The 12,792-nt window shown below is 43.7% G+C and overlaps 1 protein-coding gene across 1 annotated transcript; it reads right to left on the reverse strand.

Annotated features, from left to right (window-relative positions):
* Nucleotides 1–5,311: 5,311 nt before the first annotated feature.
* Nucleotides 5,312–12,558, reverse strand: LOC137021837 (uncharacterized). The gene is made up of 3 exons (XM_067388815.1): nucleotides 12,246–12,558; nucleotides 5,704–6,003; nucleotides 5,312–5,610 (listed from the first exon to the last, which is right to left on the reverse strand). The coding sequence occupies exons 1-3, from the start codon at nucleotides 12,556–12,558 to the stop codon at nucleotides 5,576–5,578; spliced, it is 648 nt and encodes a 215-aa protein (XP_067244916.1). The 3' UTR covers nucleotides 5,312–5,575.
* Between the last annotated feature and the right edge of the window lie 234 nt (nucleotides 12,559–12,792).

The raw sequence follows: 12,792 nt of genomic DNA on the forward strand, positions 1-12,792 counted from the left end.
ACAGACAGCATCAGCGACGGATGTAGGCCTGGCATCAGACACTCCGCAATGTCCGAGCCGAAGGGGGAGGTGGAGGAACTCGACAGGGTTCTCCAAGCGGGGAACACGTCTGGAGTAAAAAATATGCACGCATACGGCCCAGGGGGCAGGAATGGCATTGCAAGCCGACACTTAGAGCGGGTTCAACGCATCTACCGGCTAGTGGAAGCGAGTACACGTGAAGATACCGGCTCTACATGTAGGCTATATAATCTAGCGAACTCTGAAGGGCGTGGTAGGAACCTTGGGCACATATCCGGGCCGAGGTCTTAGGATGACGTGAGAATCACCGTGCTCGAACTCTAGGCATGATTCGTCGACTGAAAATGCGTGCAGATCCCCTACCCTCTTCAGAGAAGCCAATGCAACCAGGAGGACGGTCTTGAAAGACAGTGCTTTTAACTCGACTGATTACAAAGGTTTGAAGAGCTGACCCCGGAGAGATGTAAGAACCAGGGTCAGATCCCAAGAGGGTATGGAGGAAGGGCGAGGAGGATTTAGTCTCCTCGCCCCCCTCAGGAACCTGACGATCAGATCGTGTTTCCCCAGGGACTTACCCTCAACTGCGTGGTGATGTGCGGTGATAGCGGCAACATACACCTTCAGGGTGGAGGGAGACCACCTTCGCTCCAACCCTTCTTGCAGGAAGGAAAGCACGGATCTGACCGAGCATAATCGGGGGTCCTCTCTGCGAGAGGCGCACCATTCAACGAATAGGTTCCACTTCAGCGCGTAGAGGCTCCTCGTGGATGGAGCTCTAGCGGAAATGATGGTGTCTACGACCGCTTGTGGGAGATCACTCAGAACCTCCGCATCCCATCCAGGGACCACACGTGGAGGTTCCACAGGTCAGGACACGGGTGCCATAGGGTGCCCCGTCTCTGAGTCAGGAGGTCCTTCCTCAGAGGAATCAGCCAGGGAGGGGCTGTCGCGAGGAGCATGAGGTCCGAGAACCAGGTCCGAGTGGGCCAGTACGGAGCCACTAACAAGACCTGCTCCCCGTCCTCCCTGACCTTGCACAGGAGTTGTGCAAGAAGGCTCACTGGGGGAAACGCATATTTGCGCAGACCCTGGGGCCAGCTGTGTGCCAGGGCATCCGTGCCGAGCGTGCCGCCGGTCAGGGAATAGAACCACTGGCAGTGGGCAGTTTCTGGGGAGGCAAACCGATCTACTTGGGCCTTGCCGAAATGCTGCCAAACCAGCTGGAGCGCCTGGGGGTGGAGCCGCCACTCGCCTGCAAGTGGAGGCTGCCGTGAGAGCAGGGTCATGAGTGGCCCGAAGGGACCTCAGATGCTTCTGACTCCACAGCAATAGATGGCGGGCGAGTTGCAACATGCGATGGGAGCGTAGACCACCTTGACGGTTGATGTACGCAACGGCCGCAGTGCTGTCCGAGCGGACCAGTACGTACTTGTCTGACAGCAGCTCCTTGAGACGGGCCAGTGCAAGACGTACTGCAAGCAACTCCAGGCAATTGATATGCCAATGCAGTTGAGGCCCCGTCCACAGACCCGATGCAATTGCATCTGCTTCCTTTTTATATACACCTGTCGGAGGCGGTGCGCATTATGCAAATATCGCACGCCAATTCCATTGGCTTGTTTTAGTTCACTCGAAGCTGATAGGGCTCTCTAGCGATATCCCAATTCGTCGGTCACTACTGACGTACGTCGAACGTGACCGACTGAAAGGGAACAAAATTGTACGCAATTGATTTCAACACTGCTAATAATAATAATAATAATAAATATTTCTTGAGCAGCAAATCATCATATTAGAATGATTTGTGAAGGATCATGTGACACTGAAGACTGGAGTAATGATGCTGAAAATTCAAGTTCAAGTAACTGAGATTAGACCTGAATTCAATCTCACAGTAAAATCACAGTTTGATTATTTCTCTATGAGAATAACAGTGAATGTTAATCCTCTCTGACTAATTTAACCAGTAATTTATTACATTCCACCAGAACAGAAACAACTGAAGCCATAAAAACAGATTTAAACTCACCAACCAGACGCCACAAACACGAACAGAACAAAATTATTCTGAGAAACATTTTCTTCATCGGTTCACCAAAAAGCCCACGATAGTAACCCTTAAAATGTCTGAAAACTGTGATATTTATCTGGTTGAGTGTGAATCCTCCCCCAACCTCAGTTTCCGTTCAATTACAAAATTCAGCAAGATTTTGCTGATCTTAAAGTCATGTGAAAAAAGCGGACATTCATTTGAATTTTAGGGTTTTACGTATCAGGAGATGATAAAAAGGGTCTTGAAGTCTTGAACTGTTGCTGCATCAATCTGGAAAGGGTTTTATGGCCAATTCCAAACAATCTCAAGGCCATCATTCACAGGGAGGAAGATTATTCACAAGAGGAATACATACAAGACAGTTGACAATCTTCCCAGGAGTAGATGTCCCAGCAAATTTACCCCAAGATCAGACAGTGTGATGCTCAGAGAAATCATAAAACACCCATGAGCTCAGACTCTACAGGCATCAGTTTAGATGATAAATGTTTAAGTTCATAAACTGGACTTAAAGAGACTTCTTCTCAGCTGGCTAGTTTTGCAAAGTTGCATCTGAACAAACCACAAGATTTCTATAATGTACTTAAAGTGCTCTATTTTCGCACACTAATTTTGTACTTAATATACTAAAAGTTTTGTACTTTCTCAAGATAATCTTAAGAACATTTAAGTGTTCTCAACTGTGCTATTTTGAGACGCCATGAAATATGAACTAAAATGTGCTTTTAATATATTATCTCGTTATTTAAAAAATGATTTTAGATAACACGTATAGTACATTCGAACCCATAGTGTACTACAAGTGGTAACTAAATATATTTTTTAAATAGAGATAGTATATTAAAAGCACATTTTAGTTCATATTTCATGGTGTCTCAAAATAGCACAGTTGAGTACACTTAGATGTTCTTAATTTTATTTTTTTAGTATATTAAGTTCAAAATTAGTGCACAGAAATAGAGCACTTTAAGTTCATTACAGAAGTGTAGGCCTGCTGCTAAAAGTGTCTCTACAAGCAACTGAATCACAGGGTGAACTTAGTTTGTCACACATGGCAACTGCTCCATTTTGGCCTCATTTTTGTTAAATAAACCATGGCACAGTGTAATATGTCGTTTTTAAGACCTGCTAATGACCAGGTGAATTTTTATTATGCCCTGATCTGTTAAACCATAGAATTCACAAGGGTGCACATTTTCAAATGAATTCTGGTCCTGAATGAAAACTAATAGCAGAAGAGTGTATATTGGATTAGATATCTGTGTTATCTGGAGCTTCTTATTAGCTGGAAAGAAAATTAAAAAAACACCTCAGCCATGACACACACGGTGATGCAGAAGCAGTTTATCCACCAACAGATCAAACCAAACACACTGATGTTTCTACAGATAAAATAAAAGAGAAAAACAGATAGCAGGCTCCATTTTGACTAAAAAAATGAGAAAACACAGTAACCTGTAAATGTAATTGTTAATTTAGAGGAATTTGCAGTTGGTATTGGGAAAATTTGACAATAATTTTTTGAGTTCATAATGAGATCTTTTGCTTTTGATTGTAGATTTTGGTATTTTGGTGAATCTGAGGCACAATAACTTTTAAAACTCTAGTTGAAGCACATGTGAGTTCATCTTTCTTTTGAAAGCCACATCCCTGGCATTAGTAAAACTGATTTTTGTAACCTTAAAAATATCTCTAAATGATGAAATATGCTCTCAGGGGCGAATGCAGAAAAAATAATGTGTTTAGGACCTCAAGGCTAGATTATTGTAATGCTTTATGCATTAAAGAATTGTTAGGCTGCAGCTGTCAATCATTCCAAGTAAAATCAGCCAAAGGAGACAAACTGATTCAAACTGATGCTTTTCTGGATCCTTGAGGTTCAGCTACATTTTGCTCAGAGCAGTTGATGAATGAAGTGAACACCAGAGGAGAAAGGATCAACGTTTGTCTGCTTCTGTGTCTTGTAATGTTGTTATTGTCTTTGAGAATGATGGAATTAACAGCAATTGTTTCTTTCCCCTTCCTGAAGTGTGCACCAACATCTGCAAAGTTACAACGCTCAAAGTTCAATGCAAAGGAAGATATTTTCTTTTTAAGAATATTGCTGTTTAAGGACTACAACAAACGGCTGGTATCCACTAACCATTTAGAAACGTCTAAAAGTTGTACCTTCTTCCTGAGTCTCTCCATCAGTGTCGACTCCCGTTTGAACAATGTAAGGCTGAACACCATTACTGACAATCCTCATTTTGGCTGTGTGAGATTCTCCAGCTTTGTTGTTGTTGAGCTGTTAAAGCTGCTAAAGCAATTTTAACCTGGTTAAAATGTTGCATTTTTGACCTTTAGGGCTTAATATTGTGAATTTTAATTTAAGAAAACAGACAATGCTTCAGCAAATGAGTTTAACGAAGTTTAATAAACATTGAAAAATGTTTCACTGACTACATATAATTAAAAATATTTCACATTTAAAATATTTAAATGATCTCATCTATGCAACAACATTTTACCAACAATTTCAAACATTTCATCTCACGTAAAGGTGCGATATGTAAGATTTTTGCAGTAAAATATCCAAAAAACACTAGGCCAGTGTTATATATTTTGTTCACTTGAGTACTTACAATATCCCAAATGTTTCCAACTATTTGTAAATCGTGAGAAAATTGCAATTTTAACCAAGGCTCCGGGACGTGTGAGGAGTCGCCTGTCAATTGCGTCAACCCGCGTTGCCCTCGGTTTCCGGTTTTATTTTGTAGAAACCATGGAAACACCAAAGACGCTTTAATATTTACATGTTAATATTTACATATTTAAATGCTCTGCTTCTTACTACAGTAACGTTAATAATCACATCCATGAACATGATTTCTTCACGAGTCCAATCCCTATTGTTTCCACCGGCTGTGAAGTGAAGACCACATGATTCCGCACTCAAACTTGCCATCATCAAGCTACGCCTTTGTTTTGAATAGACTTCTAGCGGACAGAAATCTTACATACTGCACCTTTAATGTCATAGTTTAATGCCACAGCGTAGAGCTTTATAGCTATATACAGCTCAAGTACATAGGATGGATCAAGGTTAAAACAAAACCTAATATAGACATATATATATAACATTCCCTCCTTTGACAGTGAGATGACTGGAATAAAGTCTACAAAACATAACTATGAAAATAACTTCTCAGCAATAGCTAAAGCAAAACATACACAAAAGACTGAAATTCCCTGGAATTTGGGCTGCTGTCATTTAGTCTTCACTGATTTCATGTTTTCTGCTCTGAGCCAGGCTTAAAAGATCAAAAACACACTTGAAGAACCTTGAAAGTTAACTGCTATAGATTTCAATACTTTATGAAAAATATGAACACATAAAGCCATAATTTATTAATTCTCACAAATATATAGCCTATGCAAAACAAGTTTGTGAGAAATGACAATTAGATGTCTGATGTGTGGATATGTGCTCGATCTCGTTCAGCTCTTCTGGATCTGATGTCATAAACCAGAATAAAGACAGTAGTGGACAGAGTCTGAGGAATAAAAACATCAAACTTAGATTGGCTCAATCAATAAACGCTAATATAAAAAATATCTGAAGGGCAGGACAAATGATCTCTACTCACCAATGACAGAAACTCTGAAAGCTTTTGATAATTTTTTCCAAGATGCAGTTTGTAGTTTATAATCTCCAGCATGTTCAGTTGTGATGTTTGTGATGGTCAGAGATCCAGTTTGACTGTCCAGCTTCAGTCTGTCTCTGAATCTCCTATCAAGAACATCATCATTGATTGTGCTGTACCATTTATTGCTTACAGCTATTAAAGTGTGTTTAGTTCCAAACCTCCACTGAATCAGATAATAATCAATGTCAGTAAGACCAGAGTCTAGAGTGACTGAATCTCCCTCCATCACTGAGATTTCAACTGTATCACGAAACAGAGAACAAACAGAAACAGGGTTTGTCACAGATTAATACAGACTCGACAAAGGCCTCGTTCACACAGCAGCAGAATGCAGATGTCAGTCCTGTATTTTAATCCTTAATACGGTTATGTTCACACATAGTACGGTTATTTACAGGAGTGACAACCGCAAATTTTCAGGACTCATAACGTCTCGGTTACAAAGGTAACCCTCGTTCCCTGAAGGAGGGAACGGAGACGTACGTCGGACAGACCGACGAATAGGAATCTCCGTAGAGAGGCCAATCTACTTTGAGTGTAACTAAAACGAGCCAATGCACATTGGCATGCAATCATATGTATCAGCTGCTCGCCTCGCAGCGCGGGTATATAATGAGCAGCAGGTGCGTTGCATCTTCAGGTTTTCGCTGAGGAGCCGAACCGGATAGGCGGCAGCATCAGCGGGGGACAGCTACTGTGGCGACGGGACATACGTTACCTTTGTAACAGAGACGTTCCCATTCTGTCGGTCACATTCGCCGTACGTCGGACAGACCGATAAATAGGAATCCCTACCAAAGCACCACAGGAGCTGCCCCCTTCCAGCGCTCTGTTGTAAGCCACCTGAACCCCCTTGCCTGAGGATGGTGGGACAGGGCTAACACAGAGAGTCGATCACTGCTGTTCCACAAAACCCATTCAGTGGATAACGCTGGGAAAGCGTACCCTTTCGCTGGGAAAGGAACGCTGCGGAAGCCACATCCTTCCCCAAAGGAGTTATGTGGAGAAGTACATATGGACTAACCCTATAGGGCTGTGCTACATATGGAAGAGCTGGGGTGACTCCAACCCGATGAAGGGTAGGTTCTCCCAGAGGGAAAGACACGGGCTTCGTTTAGGAGCAACCGTGGAACCAACCATATGGGATCCCTGTAGGGTCACACATATGAAACCCAGCCTAAACCCGGTTCTCAAGGATACAACGGAGTATAGGCCTGGCGCCAGATGCTCCGCCACGTCTGCTGCCGAAGGGATATCGGAGGACTCGACAGGGTCTGCATTGTAGGGACTCTCTGGAGAAAAGAAGTGCATGTAGCGCAGCAAGCCGACACTAAGCCGGGGCCTCTTCGTGCCTCTGACCTGTGACAAGAACACAGGAGGAGACCGGCTCAACACGAAGGCTATACTATCTAGCGAACGCAGCTCTACAAATGTCTGTCAGCGAGGCGCCACGAGCCAACGCCCAGGAGGATGCGACACCTCTCGTGGAGTGAGCATGCAGCCTGAGCGGGCAGGGCACGCCCTGAGCTTGGTAAGCCAGGGCGATGGCATCCACTATCCAGTGGGCCATTCTCTGCTTGGAGACAGCCTTTCCCTTCTGCTGGCCTCCAAAACAGACAAAGAGCTGGTCTGAGGTCCTGAGGCTTAGGGTTCTGTCTATGTACAGTTGCAAAGCGCGAACTGGACAGAGCAAAGCCAGGGCTGGGTCTGCCTCCTCCGAGGGCAGCGCTTGCAGGCTCACCACCTGGTCCCTGAAGGGAGTGGTAGGAACCTTGGGCACATAGCCAGGCCGGGGTCTTAGTACCACGTGGCTGTCACCCGGCCCGAACTCCAGGCACGATTCGTCGACCGAAAATGACTGCAGGTCCCCTACCCTCTTGATGGAGGCCAATGCAACCAGCAGCAAAGTCTTCATAGACAGAATCTTTAAGTCTGCTGATTGCAAAGGCTCAAAGGGAGCAATCTGAAGTGCTCTTAGCACCAGAGCGAAGTCCCAAGAGGGTATGGAGGGGGGACGAGGAGGATTTAACCGTCTCGCCCCCCTAAGGAACCCGACGACCAGGTTGTGCTGACCAACAGATTTGCCATCTATGTGGTCGTGGTAAGTGGAGATAGCAGCAGTATGGACTTTGAGGGTGGAGGGGGACAGCCTACGCTCCAACCCTTGCTGCAAGAAGGAAAGCACGACTCCGATCGAGCATCTTCGGGGGTCTTCTTGGCGAGAAGAGCACCACTCGACGAACAGGTTCCACTTCGAGGCGTAAGCACGTCTCGTAGACAGTGCACGTGCCGAAGTGATGGTGTTAAGTACCTCAGGGGGTAAGTCACCTAGAACCTTCGCGTCCCGTCCAGGGACCAGACATGGAGTTTCCAGAGGTCTGGACGCGGGTGCCAAAGAGTGCCCCGTCTCTGAGAAGAAGGTCCTTCCTCAGAGGAATGGGCCAGGGAGGGCTGTCGCAAAGAGTGAAAGTTCTGGGAACCAGGTCTGGTTGGGCCAATAGGGCGCAACTAAGAGGACCTGCTCCTCGTACTCCCTGACTTTGCACAGGGTCTGTGCAAGTAGGCTCACTGGGGGAAACGCATATTTGCGAAGGCCCCGGAGCCAGCTGAGTGCCAGTGCATCTGTCCCGAGTGTTCCCTCGGACAGGGGGTAAAACAACTGGCAGTGGGAGGTTTCCGGTGAGGCAAACAGGTCTACCTGAGCCTCTCTGAACTCTCTCCAGATCAGCTGGACCACCTGGGGGTGGAGTCGCCACTCTCCTGGCAGCTCAGCTCGTGATAGCTCGTCGGCCACATGGCTGAGCAAACCAGGGACAAGAACGGCATGAAGGGACCTCAGACGCTTCTGACTCCAGAGGAGGAGATGGTGGGCGAGTTGCGACATGTGACGCGAGCGTAGACCACCTTGACAGTTGATGTACGCAATGGTCGCAGTGTTGTCCGTACTTGGGCACTTTCCCACTGAGAATGAGCAACAAATATATACAGGTATCTGGATACGTTAGATCGGTCGTGGGCAATTTTGAGATCCTCCAATCAGAATGTTAGCAGCCGATCACGTGACCGGTTCGGAGATTTCAGAAAAAATTCAAACAAGATGGCGGCCTCTCAGCGGCAGTGGAGCGAAGAAAAGGAGTGTGAACTTTTATCTTTTTACGCTAGTAAGTTGTCATGCGTCAACCCAAAACAGGGAATTTACCTCATATATTGCTTAAAATACCAACAACTGTCCGAAAGTAATGTGTGTATGCTGTAATGAAGCTATTGAAGGATTTCAGTTAAATACTAAAAAGACAGAAGTTTTTCAACATCTGTACTAGTGTAGGCTGTAGGGCGTTTGACATTAGAATAGCTTTTGATGCGATCGACGCGGGTTCGAATCCGCCTTTTGCCGAACTCGCTCTTCTCCCTTTTCCTGTCACAAATCAGATAGGAAAGGCATTTATTTTTAATAAAAATGAAGAAAATATGAAGAAAAGCTGAAATAAAGTGCCTAACAAGTGTTTATAATAAAGTATTTATTGAGTTGGCAATAGATTTGCTCCTCTCTGATTAGTTGCTGCCAACTGTCTGTTGCCCTAATTAGTTGCCCTGTGTCTCATCAGGTTGCCCGTTGACGGCAACATTGCCCAGAAACATTGCTCAAAAAGTTGCCCCGTGTACCATCACTTTCACGATTCGTTCAAAGCCGCAGAATTGTTCGCGAAATACAGACGTGTGTTGTAGTTCTGCTTTGGTTTTCGTTAGAACTATTATTTCATTGCAAAATAGAGTAAATACTGACAGTACTGTGTTTAAAATGTATGTTTTGTTTTTTGACCTGCTGTATAATAATGTCACGTTTGCAGTCATGTGGATATTTGGGAACAAGTGTGTTCTTGCTCGTTATCATCATTAAATACAAGAACTCACACAAGGTATTTTGATAAAGTTTGATTCTTAAATCGAAATTAATCCATTATCTGTGTCTATATTTGTTCTTCATGTGAGTATGTTACAAAGGTGCATTGTCGAGAACGCGCGATTTAAATCAGCAGACTGCATGCAATCTATCATATGCATGCTGTTTGTGTGGATAGTCATTTTTGACTGCAAATGATGAGGTTATTTGATTAAATGTGCTGGATTTACGACATTTTGGCAGTTAGAAATACATGCTCGATTATTTTAAGGTAGAATTAAATGAACTACTCAGCATTTTGTTCGCGTACCCCCTTTTGTCACCTCACGTACCCCCAGGAGTACGCGTACCCCAGTTTGGGAACCACTGCCCTATGAGAAGGACCAGCAATTCAATCCAGAAACTGCACAGCTTGCAATGCGCTAGAGAGGGAGGGGCCCTAGGGGGTTAGTTCCCCGAAGGAACCCCTCAACCTCATGTCACCCAAGCCATATAAGCAAAGTCCGATTTTGAGCCGAATTCTGACTCGCGCGGGCGAGTTTGAGTCGGGCCGATTTTCAGCTTTGTTGTTTGTCGTGCAGTGTACACGGGGAAACGAGTGGCGATAACCCTCTCCCGACTGGCAATCGCATGGTCGGATGAAGTTCTGGCATGTCAGAAATTTGGTCGCCCCTCGTGAGGATATCGCACAGCTGAAGCAGAGCTACGAACCGACTTGCCTAAACGCTGTGTTAACCCACGTCTAAACCCACGTCTTTCAAGCCAACTGGGTGTACATAACCGGTGCCTCTTGTATTAATTTACTTGATCATTAATTTATGTTTCGCTTTTCACTTTCTATTTACTCATGTAGGCTATTTAATATTCACTTAATTTTATTAAATGCGGAAATGTGAACTGTTGTCCATCATTTGGCGATTGGTGTTAAAGAAAAATGTCACGTCGCAATATAGGAATTTTTTCAGTTTTAAACCAGGAAGGCGAGTCAGTGTCTACTTTATATTACACAAGCAATGTGCAAACTTTGCGCGAGAGTTATGCCGATGAAGACGTCTCAATCCCCTGTCAATTATTCACCAAAAAACCGACGAGCTTTCGGTGCATATTCTCTCAGAGACAACGAGAGATAAATCCTACTTCAACCTGATAACGGTAGGCTATATATCTTAATTTATTTTCTTAATATTTCTCTTATGGCCCATAAACTGTATGTAGTGGGCAAAAAAAATGAGAAGAGAAGTATTTCGTATTAAACAGGTTGTTTTTAAAGTGAAGCTGCTTTTCATTGACTGATTATTGCAGTCTTTGAACACATAGGCTACTGTTAATAATTTTAATTATATGCCTTTAATTCATTGTATAAATGTCTTTAAATAATTTTCAGTGAGTAGTAATTATAAGCTAATCAAATCGTTTATTATCCTCGCAGCGCGTCAGTTATGCGGTGATGCGCTATGAAATATTGCGGGCCAAATGAATTGTAATATCAATTTAATATTAACTTGTAGTAGTAGTAGTAGCTACTACTACTACGCTTAATAATAATAATAATAATAATAATAATAATATTTAATATGAATTGTAAATGCTAAATCCTCTTGATGTCCATAGCTGATGCTTTTGACAATATCTCTGGAAACATATCGTCAATCGGCGCATCCCAGTACGTGGGTTATTTATCGTGCATATTTCAAACGCATAGTGTGAGCAGTCGAGTCACGTCTCGACCATCGGACCGCATAGTGTGAGCACATAAATCGTGCGTTTTGGCTTTCCATCGCACGCGATCTACTCGTACAGTGTGAGTTGGTAACCTTGCTGAAATCGCACAGATTTCGCAGTGTATGCTCGCCTTTACCAGCCGTAAAAACGGCTTTTCAGCGCTCAAAAGCGCACCGTACCGGCCGTGAGAACAGCCTTCTGACGCTGTCAACCAGCTATTTGCTCAAAAACGGCAAACGAAACAAAAACAGAAAAAGAGAGGACTTCGACCCCGCTGCTGTGCTGTTCGCCCGTACTCGGAAAAAAAAGAGAAGTTCAACCAAAAAGCTTGACTCGTCTTCTAGCAGACACTCGCTTGAAGAAAACAAGAACAAACACCGAAGCGAAAAGCTGAAGATGCAACGCACCTGCTGCTCATTATATACCCGCGCTGCGAGGCGAGCAGCTAATGCATATGATTGCATGCCAATGTGCATTGGCTCGTTTTAGTTACACTCGAAGTAGATTGGCCTCTCTAGCGAGATTCCTATTCGTCGGTCTGTCCGACGTACGTCGAACGTGACCGACTGAATGGGAACCGCATTCTCTGAATATTCGCATATGGCATGCGAAAGAAACATGTCAGAAATCTTCCTAGGTTACAATGCAAGTCAGTTATTTTCCATAATGTGTAAACTGTTCACTTATGACAGTGGAGAACAAAGATTCAACACAGATTTAGACAGTAATTTACAAAAGTAGTTTGAAATTATATCGTCATTATGCCTAACACTAGCAAAATGGAGTTTGGATTAATAATTGTGCTGACTAAAGAAAAGCAAAAAACAAACAACAACGACAGTTGAAACAAACAACTCACCATAGACAGTGAAGCTGAAATGATGTTCCACAGTGTTGCTCTTTCGTTTATAATCTCCAGCATGTTCAGTTGTGATGTTTGTGATGGTCAGAGATCCAGTTTGACTGTCCAGCTTCAGTCTGTCTCTGAATCTCCCATCAAGAACATCATCATATACAGCGATTCTGTCGTCCCGTTTATTGATTTCAGCTATTAAAGTGTTGTTAGTTCCAAACATCCACAGAATCTGATCATCATCCTTCATTTCAGTAAGACCAGAGTCTAGAGTGACTGAATCTCCCTCCATCACTGACTCTACAAGAGCAAGAGTCATAGCCCTCCTCCCTGAAAAACAGAGTTTTTCACAGATTAAATCTTTAAAATCATTTGATGTTGGTGTCACAATCCCACAATCACTCGGTCAACCTAATATTATATAGTGGTGGCCAAAATTATTAGAACAGTAATATTTTTTTAAGTTTTAAAAGAAGTCTCTTCTGCTCACCAAGGCTTCCTGTATTTGATCCAAAATACAGCAAAAATAGTAATATTGAGAAATATTTTTACA

The sequence above is a fragment of the Chanodichthys erythropterus genome, chromosome 6 (genome assembly GCF_024489055.1).
Source record: "Chanodichthys erythropterus isolate Z2021 chromosome 6, ASM2448905v1, whole genome shotgun sequence".
In the NCBI taxonomy this organism is placed as follows: domain Eukaryota; kingdom Metazoa; phylum Chordata; class Actinopteri; order Cypriniformes; family Xenocyprididae; genus Chanodichthys; species Chanodichthys erythropterus.

Coding starts and splice junctions, on each gene's coding strand:
- LOC137021837 (XM_067388815.1), bottom strand. CDS start 12,558: ATGACTCTTGCTCTTGTAGAGTCAGTGATGGAGGGAGATTCAGTCACT. Junction 6,004..12,245: donor TTTCAGCTTCACTGTCTATG/GTGAGTTGTTTG, acceptor TTCGTGATACAG/TTGAAATCTCAGTGATGGAG. Junction 5,611..5,703: donor TTTCAGAGTTTCTGTCATTG/GTGAGTAGAGAT, acceptor TTTATTCCTCAG/ACTCTGTCCACTACTGTCTT.